The sequence below is a fragment of the Hypomesus transpacificus genome, unplaced genomic scaffold (genome assembly GCF_021917145.1).
Source record: "Hypomesus transpacificus isolate Combined female unplaced genomic scaffold, fHypTra1 scaffold_42, whole genome shotgun sequence".
In the NCBI taxonomy this organism is placed as follows: Eukaryota; Metazoa; Chordata; class Actinopteri; order Osmeriformes; family Osmeridae; genus Hypomesus; species Hypomesus transpacificus.
In genome coordinates, this window is record NW_025813938.1 from 1,254,195 (window position 1) to 1,276,953 (window position 22,759).

A 22,759-nucleotide genomic window follows, 5' to 3' on the forward strand; every position below is an offset into this window, starting at 1 on the left:
AGGAACACAGAGGGGGAGAGGGGAGGAGGAGAGGAGGAACACAGAGGGGGAGAGGGGAGGAGGAGAGGAGGAACAGAGAGGAGGAGAGGGGAGGAGAGGAGAGGAGGGACACAGCGTGACATGTGGCCACTTACAGATGATGGCCATGAGGGAGTTGAAGTTGCCAATGTTGAAGCACTCTCTGGCCACGTCGATGAAGAACTCCATGACTCTGGCTCTGTGTTTCTTCTTCACAGGCTGCAGAACCACACAAACACACACAAAAACACAAACACCTTGTTACACTTCGTTCTGGATAAGTGCGTCTGCTAAATGACTAAATGTAAATGTTACAAGCTGAACGACTTTTAAGAAATACCCAACGGGAGGATGAAGTTAGTCTATGTAGAGGATGGCGGGGAGTCAGCTAACATTAGCCAACTTCCCATATATATCTATGTCATGCCATCTCTTATTCTCTTTTATATGGCCATCTCTGACAATGTGCTAGCTCGGTTCACTAGCTTCATTGAAACTTGCTTGCAGGCTAGCTACTTACCATGCAAATCTCTGTGGCGACCAGGTAGCTGAGTCGGTTGAACCACTCCACGTATGCCTCCAGATTACTAGCCTTCTTGTGATCGCTGTAGCAGCTCTACGGACACAAACAGGCATTCATATGAGATCGACGACAATTTGAGTGATATCGCCTTGTTGCTGCTTCAGAGAAACTTAAATGGTGTCGTATCTCCAACTGTACTCAAAACACAAGTTCACATCAGTATGCTGTGTGGATGATTGGTGTGGATTTGGCCTCTGTGGAGACAGACAGGTTCTTTGAATAAGCACCAGTGGGGTAGGATCAGTTCCCGGTCTGCAGAGCGAGGCTTTGATCAGAGACAAAGGTCTCAGGCTTCATTCCTCACATTCCTGAGGCCTTACGCCACTCTCCCCGACACAATACCCCTGAAAGTGGTCATCTCACACCCACGCACCCCCAGTCTCACACACACACACACACACATGCACCCCCAGTCTCACACACACACACGCACCCCCAGTCTCACACACACACACATGCACCCCCAGTCTCACACACACACACGCACCCCCAGTCTCACACACACACACGCCCCCCCAGTCTCACACACACACACACACACGCACCCCCAGTCTCACACACACACACCCAGTCTCACACACCCCAATCTCACACACCCCAGTCTCACACACACACACACACACACACACCCACACCCACCCAGCTCACACACACACAGTCTCACACACCCCAATCTCACACACACATACACACACACCCACACCCACCCAGCTCACACACACACACACACACCCAGTCTCACACACCCCAATCTCACACACACACACACACCCAGTCTCACTCTCACACTCACAAGTATTCTCCTCTAAAGGATAGCTTGCCTGGGGCACAAAAGAAAGCGCCAAACTATAACCCCCTCCACCACCACACCTTTAAAAAATCCTCTTAGTTGCCTAGCAGCCAAAATGCCCCCCTCCAGCCAACAAACCCTTAGTGGCTCTTTATGGATGAGTTGTTGCTAAGCAATAAGGCCCAAGCATGCTGCCCAGACAGCATTATGTTTTTAGAGGAAATCTTTCTTAAGTTGGGGGGTGGGGTAGGCGCTGGAGCGGATATTGGGTCTCCTACGGTGCGTCTAGGATTCACTGTCTACCGGCTCTGACATGCTGCTCTGTTTAGCCCGGGGTCATACGCAGGGTAGGCTACTGTTTACCACGATGGCTAGGATGGAGAAACTGGGTCATTTAAACACAGGAAGACTCTACCAAACCACTTGGTGTCTGATTTGGAAGTGGAGTAGATACGCTGCAAGGTGTAACTACACTCCAAGCTTAGCTGTTTCACTCCCAATCATGTTATCTTAACCAATGTATCATTTATATATATTTTTTACCTTATCGTTGTCCAGAGGGTCTTTCTGGACGAAGGCCTGGACAAATTCCTCAGGTCCGATGTAACTGAGTCTCTCCTGAAAAGGAAAGAGAACTTGATAAATTCCTCTGGCTGTTCACTCATGTTTGCTCAGTGTTGTGTCACTTTGAAACTATTCGACCTGACTTCCAGACGAACAACTGACCATTTATAGCAGCAAAAATGCAGGAGAACACCTGAGCTAAACATTGATGTTGATACCAGCTCACACCCACAAGAGATCAGAGAAGCAGGGTGAAGTCCACCTCTCCTATTCTACGGCTAACCGTCTGGCTTTTGGAGGCAGTTTGTTTTTATGTAGTAGTTGATTCACAACACTTCAAGGGCGTAAGCTGAGCTGAAGTCTCTCTCAGTTCCCCTGCCGAGCCTCCACAGAACTCTATCCTAGCTTCTTTCAACATCACACGTAAAATCCCGCCTGCGTTGGTTGTCTCACCAGCTCTATGTGAGTGAGCTGCTGGGCCACAGTGAAGGGGTCGCTGCATGTGGCCAGCAGGTCTCTCTGCACGGCCTGGGGTTTAGCCTTCAGCACCGTCAGACGCTCCGCCGCCGTGGCGCTGATCTTCCCCAGCGCCTCCTCGTACTGGCTCAGCACCGTCAGCTTCCTGATCAGAGCCTGGGTCATCTGCTGCACCGCCTTCCTGTACAGCTGGAGGAAGGTGGAGGGAGGAGGTTAGGAGTTGGAGGTCACACATCGCAGCTGTAGTTTTGTTTTTTTCTTGAATTGTTGGGACAGCTATACGAGCGACAGGGAGGGAGGGAGAAAGAGAACCGGACAGAGACAGAGAGAGAACTGGAGAGAGAGAGAGACGGAGAGAGAGTGAGACAGAGAGAGAGTGAGACAGAGAGAGCGAGTCACGTATCAACCTTGCCAGGTTCTCTTCCTGTCAGCTTGCGTGCAACACTTTCGTTTAGCTCAGCTAAAAGGTTGTGGGTCGACTCCCGGCATCTAAGAGCCCAGAGAGCAACAACCACCGCAACAGAATTTACAACATGGCAGGTCAGCAGAAACCTAACCCACTGAACATTAAACTCCAGACTCCCTCACACAGATGGTGCGAAAACACGTCCACTCCTTTCCACCTTCTAAACGCTCCATTCACACGACGCTTTTGACAACAACAACAAAAATGGTTGCCCCGACAACTGAAGTGTCCTGTAAGATGTTCGGTCACTGTTTTCCAGGAGCCTCTTCCTGTGGACCAACAGCCGGGGGGGGGTCAGGGGGGCTACTCAGGGGTCAGCAGACCGTCCTCTGGCGGGAAAATACCCTTCCTCTCGCTAACTCAATCCAGCGGTGCTATTAGATAACTGGGCCCTTACTGATGGGACAGCCAACACACTTTGGAGCAGTGGTTGCATAACGTGTGTAAAATGACTGTGTGTGTGTGTACACAGAGACCCGGTCATGGCCTCTTTCCATACCGCCGGTATGAGGGCAAAAAAGGAGAGCGAGAGAGAGAGAGAGAGAGAGAAAGAGAGAAGGGGATGAAGAGAGCGAGAGAGAGAAGGGGAGGGAAAGCGAAGGGTAGGGAGGGAGAAAAAGGCCTTGGGTTTATTCAGAGACCACATCCCATCACCGGCTGCCAATTTCCACCACGAAAAACTAGGTTCTGCAAACAAGTCTAGAGTTCAGTAGTGTGGGAACCGTTTCTGTTAGCTAGACGAGACTCTGTTAGACTTCTTTTACAGTAAAGGTTAATGATGGCCTGCTGTGTTTGAGTACTGTTTGTACTGGGCAATCTACTAATCTAGAAAATAATCTTCTCTGCGCTTTAATCCCACCTTTGTGGTAGTAGATTAAACGTCGGTTGCCACAGGATTAAGCCAGCACGTTGTGATTTTTGATTACTATAGTCTAGAATCGTGCTCAACAGTCACTAAAAGTGTTACTACCATGGTCCCACTATGGGTCATGAAAAGAAAAAAAAACTGACAGAAATGTTATAATAAATCAGCGAAATTGCGTGTAAAATCAGATTGAGGGAAGGCCTTGCCCTCGATATCCTTGTGTTGCCAAGGACAGCATTTCAAACGGCTCCCTGGCTCATACAGTTACAGTCAGTAGCACGAGTGGATGGGGAGCCGCTAGCTCTACTGACAATCACCCCCAGTCGCCTCTTCAAAGTCCACCATCTGCTCAGGCTCCTGTCGCCTCCGCAAATAGAGGGGGGGCTCTCGCTAAATATAGATCCCCATTCTTGGAGATAACAAGTCTGACATTTCCAAGCGGCAGGAGTGGAGCTTGCCAGTCGTGACAAATGTTGCGGTATCGTAGCTAGGTCTGAGGCGCTCGCGCTCACGACAGACGGACTCGCCCTGGGATCCCCCCCGCCCTTCAAGGCGTGCCCACTACGATCGTGCCTCATTCCTTTGGCGATTCAATTTTTCGTTTTCCTGGCCGGGTAGCATCAGTTCATGCCAAGGACCACATGACGCGTGCCAGAAGGCGCTTTGTGAGTTATGTAAACCAGGCTCCTTTAAGGGAGAGGCGACGCGTTTGCTGAGGGTCTGAAACTAATCAGCTTCACATCTCTCCCCTGGCGCGTCCTTCTTACAGCCTTAAGCTTCGGACATGTTTCCTCCCTCGGTGTCACACACACAACTCTGTCGTTGTTTTGTGCACACATATGGTTACATAACTCTGGTAACTGATGTTTATATAGTGTATAGCCTATGTCGGTTTGCTTGAACGCAGCCAAAATGGAGGTCAGGTTGAGATCAGAGCTGTTGTTTATGGACAGACTTGTGCCTCTATATATCCAACACCAGATCCGTAATGATACTCTGAGGAGATCAAGGTCCTGGTCTGTTGACGTGCGGTTGGGAGTCCATGTTGAGCAGATGTTAGGAGGAGAACATATATTTTAAAGTTGCACCACGAGCAGCTATTTCCTGGAATATTGTGGCCAGTACCCAAGAGAATAAGCATCTCTATGGATTGGGCTAATTCTACATTCATGTTTAAAAAGTGATTTATGGTTTACAATTGCCTCTGGTTTCATGAAATCACAGTTGTCTTCAAATTGGTTTTGAACAGTAGGTTATCTATGCATCAGTTTTATATAGGCTGTTGGTACTGTCATCAAATGAAAACTACCAAACAGCACTAGTGCCCAGTACTAGGCCAACACCAGATAACCAGGCTGAACTGGCTCTGTGACGGTGTATGCAGCATCAGAAACTACGCTGTAGTCTGTGAGCAGACACACCGACAGACAGTGTCATCCAAACACACCGACTTTCACAGAACTGTCCTGGTCTTCTGCCCTCTGCAAAGAACACGCACATCAGACAATGTTTTCCTCAAGCAGTCTCATGTTCGATGATAAATGGTGGTTATTGTCCACGGGGCCCGCCGGCAGAGTACTGTGACTCCCCCCACCCTTCCCTTTCGCGGCTGCTCGTAGATCAGAAACCTGCTGTACAAAAACCCTGCCAAGCACCCATTCAGATCCCCACAAACGGGGTCATGATGTACCAAACACGAGCGCCTACAGTTGCTGGAAATGGCTAGTGGAGTAAGGCTATCGCATTAGCACACGTGTGAAGTCTTGGGAGCTGACGCTAACGACCTAGAGAACAATCTGGGCTTGTTTGTAGCCTACCCTGTCAAAACACCGGGTCAGATATCCAGATTCTATATTAAAGCTGAAGTTAATATTTGTGCAGGCACTAAATAATAAAAACTTGACAGAAGGTTGTTGAGGTTTGGGGTTGGAAGATGGAGTGCGGTGGAGGAGGAATATCATTTTCACCCGACGGATGACCGTGTCCTCATTCGTTGTCTGACTGACTGCGCACACACGGCACCATGTGAGACAACCAGCTAGGCTACAGTTGATCATGAACGAGTCTGATTCATACCGACTAACACAATTACGTGTTCCAACTGTAGGAACAGGAAGGAGAAGGGGGAAAGAAATCTCAGTTACCTGAGGGAACATTGACCAAATTGAGAACATTGAGGACCAGGCCACATTAACCCAATTGCTGTGGGAGAGGAGACTGTTTGGACAGTGGAAGGTCATAAAGACTTCAGTCCCTTGAGGACCGTAACCACTGACGAGGCAGAAAATAGATCTAGAGATCACTTAAGAGCAAAACTCTGCTAACGCTAACCCTCTCTTGTCAACACTCTGGGTCAACTCAGCTTGAGTCCCTGTGTTACTTTAAGATGTGAATATCAAAAGTGCCGTTTTTACACAGACAGAAAAGAAAGGACTTGGAACTTGACAAAATGTTCCGTCCAGTCCCCTCACCCAACCCCCTCCAACGTTGGGAAAACATCTACTAAGCCAGTGACATTCAACTCAGCAGAAGGGGAACAATTCAATTGCTGCCTAGGGAAGATCGCCAGCACAGACACAAAGCCACCACGCCGGGACAACAATAGGCCTGTTCTTTTGCACTGACCAGGCAAAAACAAAACAATAAACTAGAGCAAATCCATACTGAGCTCTCGTCTCGCCCCACATGTCGTCTCGTTGGCTGCTGTCGGTCGAGGGAAACGAGACCCGTCTTAAGTTTCAGGATGTTTTTCCTTTTTAAGAGTGGACTTTACAGGGGCTGGAGGGAGGGGGCTGCAATGAAGCATGGCGGCTTCATTTCAGTAGGAATAGGACAGAAAAGGTGAGACAGGGAGAAGAGGGGACAGGAGAGGAGAGGAAGGAGGAGGGGAAGGAAGAGAGGAGAGGAAGGAGGAGAGGAGGGGAGAATAGAGGAGAGGGGAGAGGAAGGGAGAATAGAGGAGGGGAGAGGAAGGGAGAATAGAGGAGGGGAGAGGAAGGGAGAATAGAGGAGGGGAGAGGAAAGAAAGGCGAGGAGAGAAGAGTAGAAGAGAGGAAGGAAGAGAGAGGAAAGGATGAGGAGAGCGAAAAGAGAGGAGGGCAGAGGAGACAGGAGAGGAGGAGATGGAGAAGAGGTAGGTGAGAAGACGAGAGGTGCAAGGAGGTAAGGGGCTAAGAGAAGGCACTGACCTCGTCTCCACTGGCTAGACGGTGGGTTAGCTCCTTCAGGCTCCTCATCATCCTCTCGTCCCGGAAGTCGTAGGCGAAGGTGTCCGTCCATTCAGTCAGCAGCTGGAGGATCTTGGGGGCGATCTTCCTGGTCCTCATCTGAGAGGACAGACGGACATGAAGACCACGTAGCAAAGACCAACAGCACCACAACACCACCTAACCCCCGTCAAACCAAGCTGCCATGCACTGACTGCACCACATCAACAAAGGCTGCAAGACACAAACATCCATCTCTGAAGAGGTCATCCTGAAGTGGAGTTCCAGAGGGCTGAGCTGAGCACGCCTGATGCCTACCTTGTCTGCCTGCGGGTCGCTCAGGCGCTGCTGTTCCACACACAGGTGACACACCTTGGACATGAGCTCATAGGGGTGGATGAAGAGTCGAGAGCTCAACAGGAAGGTGAAGATGTACGTCCTCTGAGAGGAGGGAGAGAGGGGAGGAGAGGAGAGGAGTCAAAACATGGCACCATCATGAATCTAACCCTGACAGGAAGCTGAGTGGAAGAGAACACTCACATCAGGATAGTAGTCCAGGGTGGGGACCAGGTGGTTGATGAGGGCGTCTAGGGACCCCGACACCAGGGTGTCATCATGGTAATATAGCCCCCCGCAGCCCTCTTCCTTGGTCTGGAACAGGTTCATGTTGTAACCATTGCTGCCGAACACTCCCGTGAAAGGTGGAGTTTGAGGCATGTTGTCCTAGAGGATGGAGAGAGACAGAACCAGAACAGAAGTGGGTTAGAACACCAGCCTGGACCAACCACAGCCTGGACCAACCACAGCCTGGACCAACCACAGCCTGGACCAACCACAGCCTGGACCAACCACATGGCCATGATGAGGCCTATAACTTTTAAAAGCAAACTTATTTATTTATTTTTTTCTTCCAAAATGCATACAATTATTCGTATTTAATCACAAGCGGGAGATCATTCATTACTTGTACTCAATCCCAACAGGAGACACTGGTGACAGATTACACAGTTAGACTTCCTTCCCCCCCGCCATAACACAGGTGCCTGTGTATCTTGTGTGTTGGCTTAAGGACTCAACGATTCTGCCAACCAGCTTTAAGGCTCACGAGGAGCCCAGCCCTGCGTCGTGACAGGGATCCTAGTCGGAGCACGTTGACCCAAAACAAGAAGCCTTCTGAACTGAGAGTTTTGCATCTCACCCCTCTTTTGGTTTCCCTTAACATCCTCGATTACACAGATAAACACACAGTACAGTACATCCATTCACCAAAGATAAATCACCAAACAGGATGACATTTTAATAATGGGACTTATGAAAAGAGATCCTTACTTCCCCTAACCCCTTCCCTCACAATACCCTCTCTCGACCACACACACAGAAACAGATGGTGAAAACCTGCCAGATCTTGTGAGTCTGAGGGGAGCTCTCTTTGGTCCACAGGGCAGAGTCCCTGTGTAGTGCTATCCACCCTGCTGCCCCGCCCAAACACATGCTCTCACCCTACTAACCCCCCAAACACACACAATGCCTTCACACCCTTCTGCTTGCATGGCTTGTACTCAAAGACAAAACTTCATTTGTAGATTCTAATGTGTGTGTGTCTATTCAAAAGCACATGTGCTACAACCACCTGACTGGCTGCGACCCAGTGTAATGCCAACGAGCTCTTACTCATTCTCACATTCTGACTCCACTGTAGAGTGGTATCATGACTCTAACGCAGACTGGTACACTGACTCCTGACGCCAGGCAGATGCTAGGAGACTCCTGTCTCACCAAACAGCCGTCTCCTTTGGGCTGATTGGCGTCTGTACAATCGAGTCTTTCACTGTCTGGGTCGGCACGGGGCACAGCCCCCTCCCCCCCTTCCTCTCACCGACGTTGGGTCGCCCCAACGCCGCCTGCCTATTCAGGAAGCATTCAGGGGCCGTTCCACTGCAAGGGGATCAGGGACAGAGAGGGGTGTCACGGGGGGTGGGGGGTGGCAAAAGCCGTAGATTGTTACCCCCCACATCTCTCTCTCCCCCATCCCTACACACACCCCCTTCTATATCACTCTCCCTTTCTCCACCCCCCCCTAACCACACACACCCTATAACAAATCTCCCTCTCTATCCCCCTCCCACACACACACACGCACACACACTACATCATTCTCCCTCTTCCCCATTACACAGGCCTTTGCATGTGCACACAAACACACTGTTGCTTTCATGTCGTACGACCACGACTATTTCCATGAGAATGGGTAGTGTAGTCAGGCCAGCAGCCAGGGCATCTGCTGCACCATGTGGCTCACGGTGACAGATCTCCACAGTGACAGACCACTAGATAGAGGTGTGGAGGAATACTGATGCTAATGACCGGGCGCAGTCCTGCACACACACACTATTTTGAGAACTATAAAAAGAGATTGGACATTTTATTGTTCCAAATTGAGATGGCTTCAGACGTTCCCCTCAAACTCTCCTGCCCTCCTTCCTGATCTCCCCACGGTCTATTAGTCCCTCGTGTCCACCCTCCACCCTAACCCCCCCCCCACCCCAACCCCCCTCCACCCTGTGACAAATTTAGCATGCTCTGAGCATCTGTGTATGTGTCTCCACACAAACCACAGCAGGAAAAAAAAAAAAAAGATTAGGGTCACTCACTCTGGTATCAGCAACCCAGAATGCAAATAAGCAGTGAGGGGTGGAGTATATTTTAACACCATCACCCCCCCCCCCCACCCACCCCAAAAGCGAAGATCCATTCTTTGGCTATATAGATCCCAGCTGCACCCCCCCTCCCCCCCCCCTTCTCCACCAACATAATCCTATAAAAGAGTAAACAAAGTGAGAGGCGATTAGAGGGGGGGGGGGGCATGTGAGCTGATGTCCAGGTGTGGGGGGCACAACCTCACGTCTGCTACTCGAGACCGACAACCGACAAAGCCCACCGCTAACGTCTGCTGCTTCAGCCTGCCAGCTGGGTGGGTGGCAGGGTAAATAAACAGAGTCACTGCTACTCACGCACTGGAGCAGGGAGCAGGGATTGTCCTTTTAGTCTCATGGATGGTTTTAATTATAGCCTTGATGGCAGTGTGCGTGAACCAGTCTCCCGCTGGGTGTTAGTCAAAACCCTCTGTTGAGATACGAAGCAGGAATACGTCATTGTCAGATCAACTTTAGGATATCATTTTGGTTCTTTTAAGGACTTATTCCTTCACGTAATATTCTGTACTTTTCAGGGGAAAGGCACAGGAGAGATGAAGCCAGCAGATGTATTGGAGTCGGGTTCAACCAGGAACCATCACATGGAGCTGTTCCTCATTTGTCACGACGTCTTGTGCCAGTCTCGAGGACTCCTGGGGACGCTCTCTCATGAGACCGGTTCTGCAAACACACCCCAGGGAACTAAACCCATTTCCCATCCCCACAGCTCAAACAACTAGATAAGGGGCAACAAAGCCATTGCCCTAAAAGGCTTTCAAAGGGTTCTGACAGAAAAATGGGTGGTCGGTACTTAGCAAGCAGCTAACTTCACAGGGGGAATAAAACAATAAAAATGCCAAAAGTTGCCTTCTAATAGACAGAATGACTACAAAGCCATCACTGACTGGAGATTTTCTTCTTCTATGTAAACCACACCCTATGAGGGAGTATAGAGCAGTAGAGTCCTCATAGGGTGCTCACACACATACACACATACACGCGCACACACGCACGCACACACACACACACACACAAACACACACACACACACAAAAACTCTCAGTCTATAAGGTGGTAAAGATGCCTCATAAGAGTCCCATCCTGGGAGTTGCTAGGACCGTAAAAACTCTTAAAACAGGAAATCTTTCCCACACTCTGGGTGTAGCCAGGGAGGAAAACAAACACCAAAATCCCAGACATCCCCTCTCTGTCTTCTCTGGGTAAACCGTAACAGATAGTAGGTGGGTTCTCACTCTCTCACAGCATGAGGAAATGAAAGCTAGAGATCAACCATGACTGTTTATCCTCTAACGCTACATCATCTCTCACTGCTACCTTAATGTGTTCACTTTTTATCCAAAGCAGCATACCAGAAGGGGGATACGAACCGGAGACCTCTTAATCTGCAGTTAAAGGCTCCATCACGGTGCTGCACAGTACCTCAAAACACCCGCTGGTATTAAGGTATAAACCCAACCACCTGCTAAAACTAGTACCTGGCTCTCACAAACAAGCAGTGTTTACAGTTCAGATGATACCAAACAGCTGTGAAAACCTAGGGTACCCTCCCTTGGCCTATTTAGCAGACTTGCCATACCCATCTCAGCGATTGACTACACGTATCTCAACAGCAATGATACTCCATCAGGAACGTGTTTTAATGTAACAACTACTGTGAAACGCCTCGACCCTACCGAGAGCTTTAGGGGAATCGAGGAGTAAAGTACCACACATTTGCGTTAGCTGGGCTTATTTATCTCTCTCGCTGGAAAAACCAGCTTGTGTTAGCATATTGAAGCTTAGAGAAACAGTCTTTACCGGTCAAAGTCCGGCCAGATCAACAACGAAAAGGATTTAACCCGTCAGCACGTCAAAAACTGTAGGCTCTTTTAAACAGCAACAGCATCTAACCTTGCTGAATGTAAATGAGCTAGCCTGTAGAGTTGGAAGGCGGAGTGTTAAATTAACATGGGTTGATCCTTCAATGTATTGAGTGGAGATGGAGAATCCGCTTAACCACAGGGTGTAGAGGTTAAAATAGTCTATCAGGACACTGCAATCTAATTAAAGAAGTACATTATTTTGCTACTTAAGATTACGGGGGTAGACAATTTGAATCCGCGTGAAACACGGAGAAAGAAGCATTCATACGATTCATCGATACTTGACAATGTGCCAGTATGATACTTATTAACCAGGCACAAATCTTACGATCAATTATGCACGCGCTGTAAGGACTGCCAGGTATGTATTATATTTACATGAAGGTGAAAACAAGAATTTCCTTATCACTTCCAAATGATAAGCACTCGCGTGAACAATGATAGACAAAAGTAACATAAAAAAAATATTTACACAAGAAAAGAATCTCACCTCAAACTTATTAACCACACAAGCAATTCTGTTAAATCCTCAATTCAGACGAAGCCAGGACTTGTCAGGTCTCTCCTACATGTGAGCGAAGTGAAACGATGAGCAGCAAAACCCGAGTTTTAAACCAGATATTCTGCCGGAGGAGTGAAGGGATTGTCTATCAATGCAACACATTCATTTGTAAATCACCAGCAGGAGCGTGCGTTGCCCGTTTCGTTTTGCTGGAACTTTGGTTGAACGAGATATCCACGTGAATATAAAGCAACAGCGTCGGTCAGGACAGTTGTGACGAGCAGCGATTCGTAACACACGAGGGATCAGACTAGTATAAACTCGGGAACCGGGAAAGCCTAGTTATGACTTTACTCTACTGCGGAGCTAGCAGCCAATCAGAGACGAGAATCATTAAGTGGGCGTTGCTCTACTTCGTATTCATCTTTGAAGTTTAGAAATGCTTCTTAACAATTTCACGCTTCTGAAAACCACGGAAATCCAACCAAAACACATAATTATCTGTTAAGGGTATTACAATGTTCGTACTATCAAATCAATTCGTACACAAATTCGTACAGGGTGGCAATTGTTTAATTGGCCAATCATCCAAAAAAATCTGAATTGCAATGGATGAACACATGCAATGGAGACACTTTGGAAACCATAAAATATGTTTGGCTTCAGTTCAATAAAATAAATTTAGCCTAAAAAGCGATCTCCTGGAATTTCATGAAAACACGGTACACACAAAAACATTTCAACCAAATTGTTGTAGCAAATTTGAGAAGAACAGGAGATAACTTTGAAATCTATGTACGCTTCAACATGCATGGAAACCATTACATAAATGTCCTCCGCTCATCTGAACTGGAAAACCTTGACCCTCCAAACCCCAGAATCAGAATATACCATAATCCAGTTTTACTGCTGTTTGCAAATGGCCTCCTTGGAAGTATTTCGGTTGTAGAATATTTTGTGAGGCCGACATGGGATTAAAAAATTTCAATGTAAACCATCTTAACAGTATTACGATATACTTTTACTGTGTTTGGTAGGTTAACAGAATATTAGAAAGCCAGAACCAAGGTTTACCCATTTGATATACTAGATAATATGTTTGTGGCTATTAAATACAGGCCGCCGTTCCTTGACTCTGAAAAACATCTGATCCTTGATCTTCTGCTGTACTTTGTACTTTGACTTTGTCCTATTTGTACATCTATTTGGATACAAGCGTTACCTAAATGAATAAAATGTAAATGTAATATATCCTTTTCTAAGACCTAACTGAACTATCCAGTCTGCCTATTTAGCCAGGCATCAGCGTCTCAGTTTAGCATGACAGAGGAGGGTACCCTGGGAAGACTTCCTGACTGCTTCCACAGTGTGAAGAGCTTCATTAACATCATGTCTGCAGCAAAGCACCTCAACCGCAGACTACACCGAAATACAAATACACAAAGGTTGGTGGTTTCAGTCACAGGCTAAAATGCATGTTTTCACAAAAATGCCCCGATCTGGTCCACTGATTTCCTGGCATGAAGCAATGTTCCCACATCATGCTCAAAACGAGTGAGAATAACTACTGCTTTCCTGCTTGTCTTGCTTTGTGAAACCACTGTCAGTCAAACTCCAGCTGGAGGAAAGTGTGGAAGTTTAGACAAGAATTGCGTGGTGCTTTTTGTTACTTGTGTCCCTTTAACGAATGAGTTTCCTGTTCGGAAAAGATGGGACAAGGAGAAACAGAAAACTGCTAGACTGATTACAAGTCCACTGAAAGTAAAAGACAATAGTCATGTAAGAATTATAATACAAACACCTTTTAATGGTACAACAGGAGCTGATAAAAGCCATATATGTAGCTGTCTGTGATTATACTTTGCCTCAACTGTTCTTTTCTCAGTCATTTAAAAGAAATGAAGGTATTCCATCCACGTTGACCTAAGCTAACGAAAGTCAAACATCTTCACCAAAACAGAACAAGAAAAAAAGAAAAAGTTTTTCTTTTCTTGAAGACTGAACTAAGACCAGTAATTCAGTGTTTAACTGTCCCTCAGTGTGTAACTGTCCCTCAACCGGCATCCAACCTACAAGTCACCCGTATCCGACCCATCCCCGTTCTCGGCCGCGAGCCTCCTACAGGCCAAGGCCTCCTCCCCAGTGTCCGCCCGGCCGCACCTGCAGCGGGGCTGCGACCTCTGCCGAGCCAGGCCAGTGAGCAGCTGGAGCACCCTGATCTCGTGCTCCATGCGGGCCCTCTCCCTGCGCTCCTCCCTGTCTGCCGCCTCCCTCTGCCTGCGGTCCTCTCTCTCCAGCCACTGGGCCAGCAGCTCCTGCTGCCAGCGGCCCTGCTCTCGCCTCTGGACCTCCAGCCGCTCCAGCAGGCCCCGAGACTCCGACACCAGGCTCTGGAAGCAGTCGGACAGGTGCTTGAGGGCTGGCTCCAGGGGGAGACGGGAGTCGGTGGGGGCCGGGCCTGCACTGGGGCCGGGGGTGGGTTCCGGGAGGGGAGAGGCTGGGTGGTGGAGGGGTGGGGGGGGCGGGAGGTTGGGAGTTTCGGAGGGTGGTTCGGAGCTCAGGTCGTCCTCTGTTGGCGCGCCTGTGACAAACAAACACAGATGGTTTATCCTGTTATACTGATGACAGGTGAAGGTAACAGCCATCGATGGGTTCAGCTAGTGACTGCTACACGGCACTTACTGAAGACTCTGGAGTGTAGGAAAGACTCCTGGAGGCTGACTGAACCCTGTGTGCGCGCCATAGTAGACGTGAATCCGGCGTTATGGAATTCAAACCCATCTGTGCTGACCTCTCTGTCCTCCTCCACTTTGATCTCTGCGACCAACTGCCTCAGCGGCCGCGCGCCCACGCCTCCGTCCAAGCCCCCCTGCACAGAGTCCACCTGGATCCCTTCCCTCTCGCCAAAAAAGCCCAGGTGACGCCCTCCCGTTCCAGCGACGGAGTCCAAACAGCTTCCTCCGCCCCCCGCCAGGGCCTTCCTCCCCAGAACAGCATCCATCTCAGCATAGTACCTGAAGCCCCCGGTCTGGGAGCTGTCCACGCTCCTCAGCAGCTTGGCTCTCACGTAGTTGGCCTTGAGGGTTTTGACGCGTAGCCGGCACTGGTGTGGGCTTCGGGAGAACCCCATGTCACTCATGCGGACCGACAGGTGTTTGAACACGTGACGGTTCCTCAGGTTCTCTGCCAGGCTCTTCTGCACGCGCTCGTCGCTCCACGCGCACAGCAGAACCTGCGTCTCCTCCACCGTCCAGTTCAAGGAGCGCTCGGCTTCCCGCTTCCCTGCACAGGCACACAGACGTGAGGTAAGATGTCTTCTTAAAGTGTACATTAGTCAGGTTGTTTCTATTTATTTTTTTACATTTAAATAAATTCATAATCCAATTTCAATATTAAATATTCAATGTCTTTTAAAATTCAAAACATAATGTCACTGATTCGCTTCCATAGAAAGCTGCTATCTAAACAAAGTTTGATTGATTGAAAGGCCAGGTCACAGGGCCCCAACAACGTCCAACAAACATTCTGCTGTAGGTTTTTAGGTTTAGAATGTTTGCATAGATAACTGTCGCCAATAAACGCCAACAGGCACTTTGTATCACTGATTTAAAACAAAGCTGTCCCTTTGTAAGCTATGCAAATCTTTGGCTAATACTGTTTGAATGGCTTTAAATTCCTCCAAAGAACTGAAAAGTCATTAATGGGTAGAAAACTATCTGCAAAAGAGCTAGCCTTTGCAAAAGCAGAAGTGTGCTAAATGCTAATACTTTTCTGCAGCCAGCACACTATTTTAAATACACATCTGACATCAAAGCAGTCTGGCTGTCACTTATTTTGGCATTGGGAACATTGCTCGCCAACTAATAGCTTCCTAATATTGCTAGCCTCTGCAGTCTAGTTATCTTTTCAAGTACATCCATAAAGCTAGCTAGTTAGCTGCATAGCCAAGGTGACATACACATACCAAGCAGCAAAGAGGCCGTTTTAAATCACGCCAAGACATTAACAATCGAGTTTAGCACCTCGGCTATCTAGCTAGCGGAATAACTTTATGGCTGTCTGCTACCGTTTGCTAACTGCATACTGCATACTGATTCAGCACGCTAGCTACTAATGCTACAAGTAAGGGTATAACTTAAGACTGTATGCCATAAACTTACTTTTTGTGGAGGTTGAAACAGAGTTTGGAGAGTTAATCACCAGGAAATTCATGATTGTTTTGAGTAAACAACCACAGCGGTGCGATTCTCTTTCTTCCGGTTTGGGAGTTTTGTGTGACGTCATAGCTGGATTCTGAGTATACGCCAGCGTGATGGATGGACAGGACACATACTCCAAATAACATGCTGAAAAAATGTTTATCTCTATCAGTATAACTGACACATTAGTTATAACCTCTGACAGTCTAACATTACAATAAACGACTGTGAATTACAATACATTCTGCAAACAAGGATCTATGAAATTTTTAATACAAAATGTAATTTGGGGTAGATAATTTGGCACAATTTGACATTATGCCTACTCTATATTCAAATTAGGTAAACTACTAACGAAGTAATGACGTTTTAGAGATTAATCTTGAATACTTTTCTTTCTCTGAAATAAAACTGAGGAAAGGAACATGCCTGGAGTTGTAGAATAGCCGGCCCTGGGTCGTTTGCACATTCCTGCCTAGGCTGTTAGGAGCATTAAGACACGATGTCGCCTCTCCATTTCACTGTCGCTCGAGCCTTTCATCCACAAACGCCGTAATTAGAGGACCCTTAAATGCTGCGCTTGCTGTTTTAGCTGCTACTCTAATCCAGATATGCAGTCAGCCACTGATGAAACGTCTGAATAGCGTTAAGCTTCTGGTTAGGTAAAGAAACTGGGTTGGAAGTTTAACATTTTAAGTATTGGTGTTTTTTCCTTACCCTTTCATTACCTTGCATTTGTCTTAAAATGTTTATATTGTCCACAATCACAGTAGACTGTAATAATACAGTCCATGTCTTTTTTCTTTTTCGTTTAAAAAAAAACATTTTTAAATGTTACAACTGACATTAAACATGAGTTCATATTTAGGTCACCTAAACATCATGACATCAAATACCATGTGTGTTAGTGGAACTGTCTTCAGTCATGCGAAAAGGCTAACGGCCTCTATCTCTGTCTCCCGCCAGGACAGGTTCCATTCTCCCAGCTGATAAAGAAGCTGTATTGCATCACAGCGTGTTGCTGAATGTGGAAATGCTTGGGTATTCTGCTCGGCACTCGGTCCTGATAGCCCACAGCATCAGGAGGCTACTGCAGGGAGGGTAATACAGGGGTAGGAGTAGTACAGACACACACACACTGCACACACACACACACGCACACACTGCACTAGACAGAAGTGGAACATCACATACACAGGCTTGCATGGTACTTTTTTATCCCTACGCAACCCTAGCACACACACACAGGCACATGACTTATGTGTATATTAAGTTCTGTAAAATAATACTCAAACTCTCAACTAGACATAGAAACCGGAACACACACTTCCCCATTCTGAAACGTTGCAGTAGAGGAAGGGTTCACCTAAAAAAAAAATCGTTCCCAAGAGGAGGCCTCCGTCTGTAATATATTACCTCAATACATAACCCCCCAAGATCTGTTGTACTTCCTCAGATTGAGCCGGCAGTGCATCCTCTACCCAGAGAGGAACGACAGGTTGTAGATCTCTCGCAGGTGTGGTTTGTGGTGCAGGAAACCAGGTCAGTGAACAGGAGACGAGGAGAACCGGTGTTGTACCGAAATTGCTCACCCTATAGCTGTTATTCAGCTCTCCCCATGTGTATTATTGATTAGGGCGGGTTCCAAACCGCAGAATATAAAAACACACGTATAGCATCCCCAGAGTCGTTTATCAACCAGGAACGAGCGGCCTTCAGAGCCGTTTTTAAAAAAGCAAGTTCAAAACGCCAATTACAGAACACTTGGTCGTGTCCTTTCATTCCCGCTCCCTTTTCTAGTATCCACTAATTTGTGGTTCTTCGTTTGGACCGTTGTAGAAACCCACTGAGAAACATTCGCTCTCAGTAATGCAGCTTGTTCAGAGTTCAGATGCACGTGTGCGAAAACGATTCCATACAGTCTAAACATTTCAAAACCCCCTTAGCCATTTGCCATGTGCTGGGAAAAACCCACATCAAAATGAGTATATATAGGGTTGTCTATATATCAAGGTCGTTGTGAAACCATGCAGTTTTGATACACATGAACACATGCTGTTTTTTTCAATCACTGAAGACAGCTGAGCCTCTGAAAAATGCTGAGAAATAATGGGAACGAGATTCTTCTCTTACACATACACTACTGTTGGTGTGAATGTATTTTTTATTTTTTACAAAAAGCTCATAAAAAATATGAAGTGCAGTAAGTCACATTGCCAGCATTTCTTCCACACAATCCATCTGAGTCACATATGTCAGATGATCTATGTTAGTATTTGGGTATTTCCACCTTGAAATTCCTTTCCTTTTGTTTAAGTGGTCGTTCTCGCTCTCACAACAGGAACTAAATCTAAGACCAGAACAAAAGGCACGGAAGACTCTAGGAGGGCCTAGCTGAACCTCTGTGGTGGTACAAATAAAGCTTTGTTTCTAGTTAAAGAAAACATGTCAAACGTCACATTCCTTAGTCATGTCTATTTTCTAGGGTGTATTGCACAAGCACCAACTATTGTTTACATCTGTGGGTTTAAAGCAGGTCAGCATGAACTGCTGAGAAATTGCGCACGAGCCATTCCTAAGCCCTGGAGTTATAACAGACAGTTACATCATGAGGCCAGTGAGACACTGATTTGAAAGTCAGACGCGACCGATGGAATGAATGAATGGTACGTCTGACTGATTCTGGGCCCTTCGTTTACAAAGAACACCATGGTGGCTACAGAGACAGATACACTAGCTGACTGGGTCAGTGACTCTCACATTTGGTTCTTTGTGAATGAGCAGAGAACAGAGTTGTTTTTCTTCTTCCAAGGATGGGACACTGTGTTCCATTTGCTTCTCCATCACTCTTCCAAATGGGGCTCTACTTTAACTGCCCCCCCCCACCTCCCACCCCTGTAAATCATTCCAGATTTTCTTTTGTGAGACCCCACCCACCCCCCCAAAACCCAAACGTCCACTCCGCCACTCCCCCCCCCCCCAGCCTTCAGCTCCGCGTCTGTGGAATGCGAAGGAATTCGGCCCACCTAATTCACCATGGCAACCCATCCTGGGTGCCGAGGGTGTGTTGACCTCTGAAGGGCTCTCACGTTACTCCTGGTAAGATGATCCTGACCACACAGGAGGAAACCCTGGCTAGATCCCTCACTCCTGATGTGTCAATCATCGTCAATCACAACAACATGACCAATCGAAAGCATGTGGAAAAAACGCCTTTTCACAAGCTCTGGAATGTTCTACACCTATATAACTAAACTGTGTGTATACTTGCGTAGGTTGGAGTGGATTTGGCTTGACTTGAGTGAGTCTTATGAAGCGTTGGATGCATGGTGTTCCAGCGGTTTATTTGCCATAAATTAGAACGGATTCAGAATTCTAGCTCTTGTCGTTTCTATAACCCTGTCGACCAGCTTGAATTTATTCAGCTTTTTCTAAATCAACTCAATGTCTATAGTGACATGAATTTCCTTTCTGGAAATGAATAACTGACCCTTAATAACTGACCCTTAATAACTGACCCTTAACTGAACGTGACATTCAGAGAGACCATTAAACCCAGATATTCCAACAAGAGATTCACTGACATAAACAAACCAGACAAGTCCTGCTCACAGAAGCCTGATGCGGAGAAATAAGTGATGCGTTTTGATTTGTCGGAATAAAAAAAAAGATGTTTTTGACCTCTGTGCACTCCAGTTCCTGCCCATCCCTAAGATCCTCAGTGATTGTGTTAGGAACTGAGAGATCTGCAGAGTATTTCAGATAGAAACACCCACAGCAGGAGGAATTCAAGGGAGTATTGCGTTTCTCTATAAACTACATCAAAAACGAGTTAAAACAAACCCGCCTTTCATGTCCATCCAACACTTCCTCAGTGAAGAAACTCAGCTGTCCCTTGGCATTCCGAAAACTTGCAGAGATACAAGAAAGAACACTAAAAAACGTTTACAACCTCTTCAAAACAAAGAAAACAGAAGAAAATCCATCAGAGGTTTATCCCATAATCACAATAATAGTCTTTATCTGCATTATAAAGATGCACGTTGTTTTGATGTGAATGTAAAATGACCAGACACCAGAATTAGTGGCTGATCCCAGAGCAGCAGAAATTCTCAGCAGGTGTCTGTAGAGAACGACCAGGTTGCATGCTGGGATACTAACACTATGTCCCTATAAGCAAAAACAGGATACAAGTCCAGTGACTGGTGCTTTTAACGATGAATGTGTGTGTTTGTCTTGAGAGAGGGTGTGTGTGGCTGTGTAGGGGGCGGAGTCTAGAAAGGGCAAACACTTGTACACAGTTCTTTTAACCTGTAAACAAGATTGATCTTAGGCACGCTGACTACACACACACACACACACACACACACAGTCTGTGGGAGCAGCATTCGGTTAAGTTAATAAGGTGTGTCTGTGCTAGAGTGCTCTAGACACTGACTCTCATTGTTTATCGTAGGAAATAAGGACAGAGACTCACACAGAGGAGAGGAGAGGAGAGAGGGACAAGACGACATGAGGAGAGAGGGACAATGCCTACTCTCCCGGTGGGAGTTTTTCTGGGAGTTTTTCCTTGTCTTCCTTGAGGGTTTAGGTTGGTTGAGGGGCAGTTCTATGGGCGCATGTGAAGCCCTCTGTGACATGCTTGCGTGTAAAAAAGGCTATACAAATAAATTTGATTTGATTTGATTTGATTTGACAGCATTTTGTCATCATATTCCAATACATCAAATGTTGTATTGTAACCATCGTGTCTTTCAGTTAATCTGTTCTGCGTGTGAACCCTGCTCGACCCTTTGAAAATGAGTCTGTTTCTCCATTCCACCTAGGTACCTATTTGTTCTTTGTGTTTATCTCTGTTGATGCTGCTGAGAATCTCAACCCGTCGATATGATCGACCACAGGTGCAGAATGAACAATGAGCCCACAGGTGTTTCTAAACAAAAACACCATTAACTACAGCCTAGAAAGAAAACAGAGACACGTGAGAAATAACAAGCACACACACGTAATCAGTCTGGGGTAAAAGCATGACTGTGTGTGTGTGTGTGTGTGTGTGTAGGAAGAGGAGGAGGGCTGGGGGACGTCAAGGAAGCAATGTGAGGACAACACCCAGACTAGCCTCTTGACAAGCCCTCCCTCCTTCCATCCCTCCCTCACCCCCCCCCCCCCCCCCTCCCTCCCTCCCTCCTTCCATCCCTCCCTCCTTCCATCCCTCCATCCCTCCCTCCTTCCTTCCTTCCTTCCATCCCTCCCTCCTTCCCTCACCCCCCTCCCTCCTTCCCTCACCCCCTTCCCTCCCTCCTTCCCTCCCTCCTTCCATCCCTCCCTCCTTCCCTCACCCCCCTCCCTCCTTCCCTCACCCCCTTCCCTCCCTCCCTCCTCCCCCACTGTTACACAGGACGGGATGACGTCCAACCCTTGTGACAACAAATAGAGAGGGGAGAGGGGGGAGGAGCTGGTGGGAACACCAGAGGATCAAAGATAAGGAAGGGAAGAGACAAGCTCTCATCAGCGTTTCAGCTCCAAAGGTTTCATTTGACCCCACAGTGACCTCACAGAAGGCGCCAGGGCAATTGTGTTTTCAAGCATCAAAGACCTCACTGATACATTCTGCTGGCTGGCAATCATTTCTCTTCAATACCCTTAAACTGGGAGGAACATTTTGAAAAGGTGGCCCTTTGACTGAGAGCACCACACCATGGCCTGCTCCTCCAGAACCTCAGGGAGGCTTTTGTAACACGACAGACGAGCAGTTAGAAAACACGCCTCTCGGCACAGACTTGTCTGGTGGGAGTGTGTTTTGGTGAGTGTAGACAGGAGAGAGCGGATGTAGGAGCGTGTGTGTGTGTGTGTGGCCCGCCTCTCCTCGCCAGCCTAGCGGGGGTGTTCTTGGTTCCGGCGAGAGAGCGAGTGCCCTCGCCCACACCTGCTCAGCCAAGCGCCTCAGCAGAGCTAACAGGTTCTGTCTGGCTCTCTACCACAGAGCTGCTGATTGGAAGAGCCATGCTCTCAGAATACTGCCCTGGGTACAATCACGCACTGCTAATCTGCTGGGTTACTTCATACACCACCAACCACTCTCTCTCTACCTCTCTCCCTCTTTCTCCACCACCACTCTCTTTCTCCTCCACCTCTTCATCCACTGGTCCTAACCGGCGTTCACAGAGAGATGGAGCAAGAGAGAGAGAGCAAGAGAGAGAGAGAGAAAGAGAGAGAGAGAGCAAGAGAGAAAGAGAAGGAAAGAATGCCATTGCACAAGATGTCCAAGATAGCAGCCCGTTATGTAATCTGGAGGCTTTATGTAACGACCCAGAGTCACTCAATAGGAACACTCTCTCTCTATATATATATCTCTCTCTCTCTCTTCCTCCCTGCAGCCATGGTGGTGCCCTGCAGCGGTGCTGGGACAGAGAGGGGCCAGATGGTGGCAGGGTGCCGTGTTCAGGGGGCCGAGGCCTGTCCAGATGGACAGAGACCTGGCTCTCTAAAGACCCGGGTCTCTGGCCCCTAGAA

At 47.6% G+C, this 22,759-nt stretch overlaps 2 protein-coding genes across 2 annotated transcripts in view; both read right to left on the reverse strand.

Annotated features, from left to right (window-relative positions):
* rasgef1ba (RasGEF domain family, member 1Ba) overlaps window positions 1–22,759 on the reverse strand; it is a 45,394-nt gene that overhangs the window by 3,345 nt on the left and 19,290 nt on the right. Inside the window, exons 3-9 of the mRNA XM_047016600.1 lie at window positions 7,510–7,692; window positions 7,288–7,410; window positions 6,952–7,089; window positions 2,409–2,621; window positions 1,935–2,009; window positions 539–634; window positions 64–237 (exon numbers count right to left, since the gene is read on the reverse strand). Coding sequence (XP_046872556.1) covers window positions 64–237; window positions 539–634; window positions 1,935–2,009; window positions 2,409–2,621; window positions 6,952–7,089; window positions 7,288–7,410; window positions 7,510–7,692 — 1,002 coding nt within the window. The remainder of the gene's footprint in view (window positions 1–63; window positions 238–538; window positions 635–1,934; window positions 2,010–2,408; window positions 2,622–6,951; window positions 7,090–7,287; window positions 7,411–7,509; window positions 7,693–22,759) is intronic.
* On the reverse strand, window positions 12,613–16,438 carry LOC124464847. The gene is made up of 3 exons (XM_047016722.1): window positions 16,208–16,438; window positions 14,730–15,329; window positions 12,613–14,628 (listed from the first exon to the last, which is right to left on the reverse strand). The coding sequence occupies exons 1-3, from the start codon at window positions 16,329–16,331 to the stop codon at window positions 14,117–14,119; spliced, it is 1,236 nt and encodes a 411-aa protein (XP_046872678.1). The 5' UTR covers window positions 16,332–16,438; the 3' UTR covers window positions 12,613–14,116.

Excerpts from the sequence above, each read along its gene's own strand:
- LOC124464847 (XM_047016722.1), bottom strand. The coding sequence starts at position 16,331 with ATGACGTCACACAAAACTCCCAAACCGGAAGAAAGAGAATCGCACCGC. Across the intron at positions 15,330-16,207 it reads TGTTTCAACCTCCACAAAAA|GGAAGCGGGAAGCCGAGCGC; the intron begins GTAAGTTTATGG and ends GTGCCTGTGCAG. Across the intron at positions 14,629-14,729 it reads CCTACACTCCAGAGTCTTCA|GCGCGCCAACAGAGGACGAC; the intron begins GTAAGTGCCGTG and ends TGTTTGTCACAG.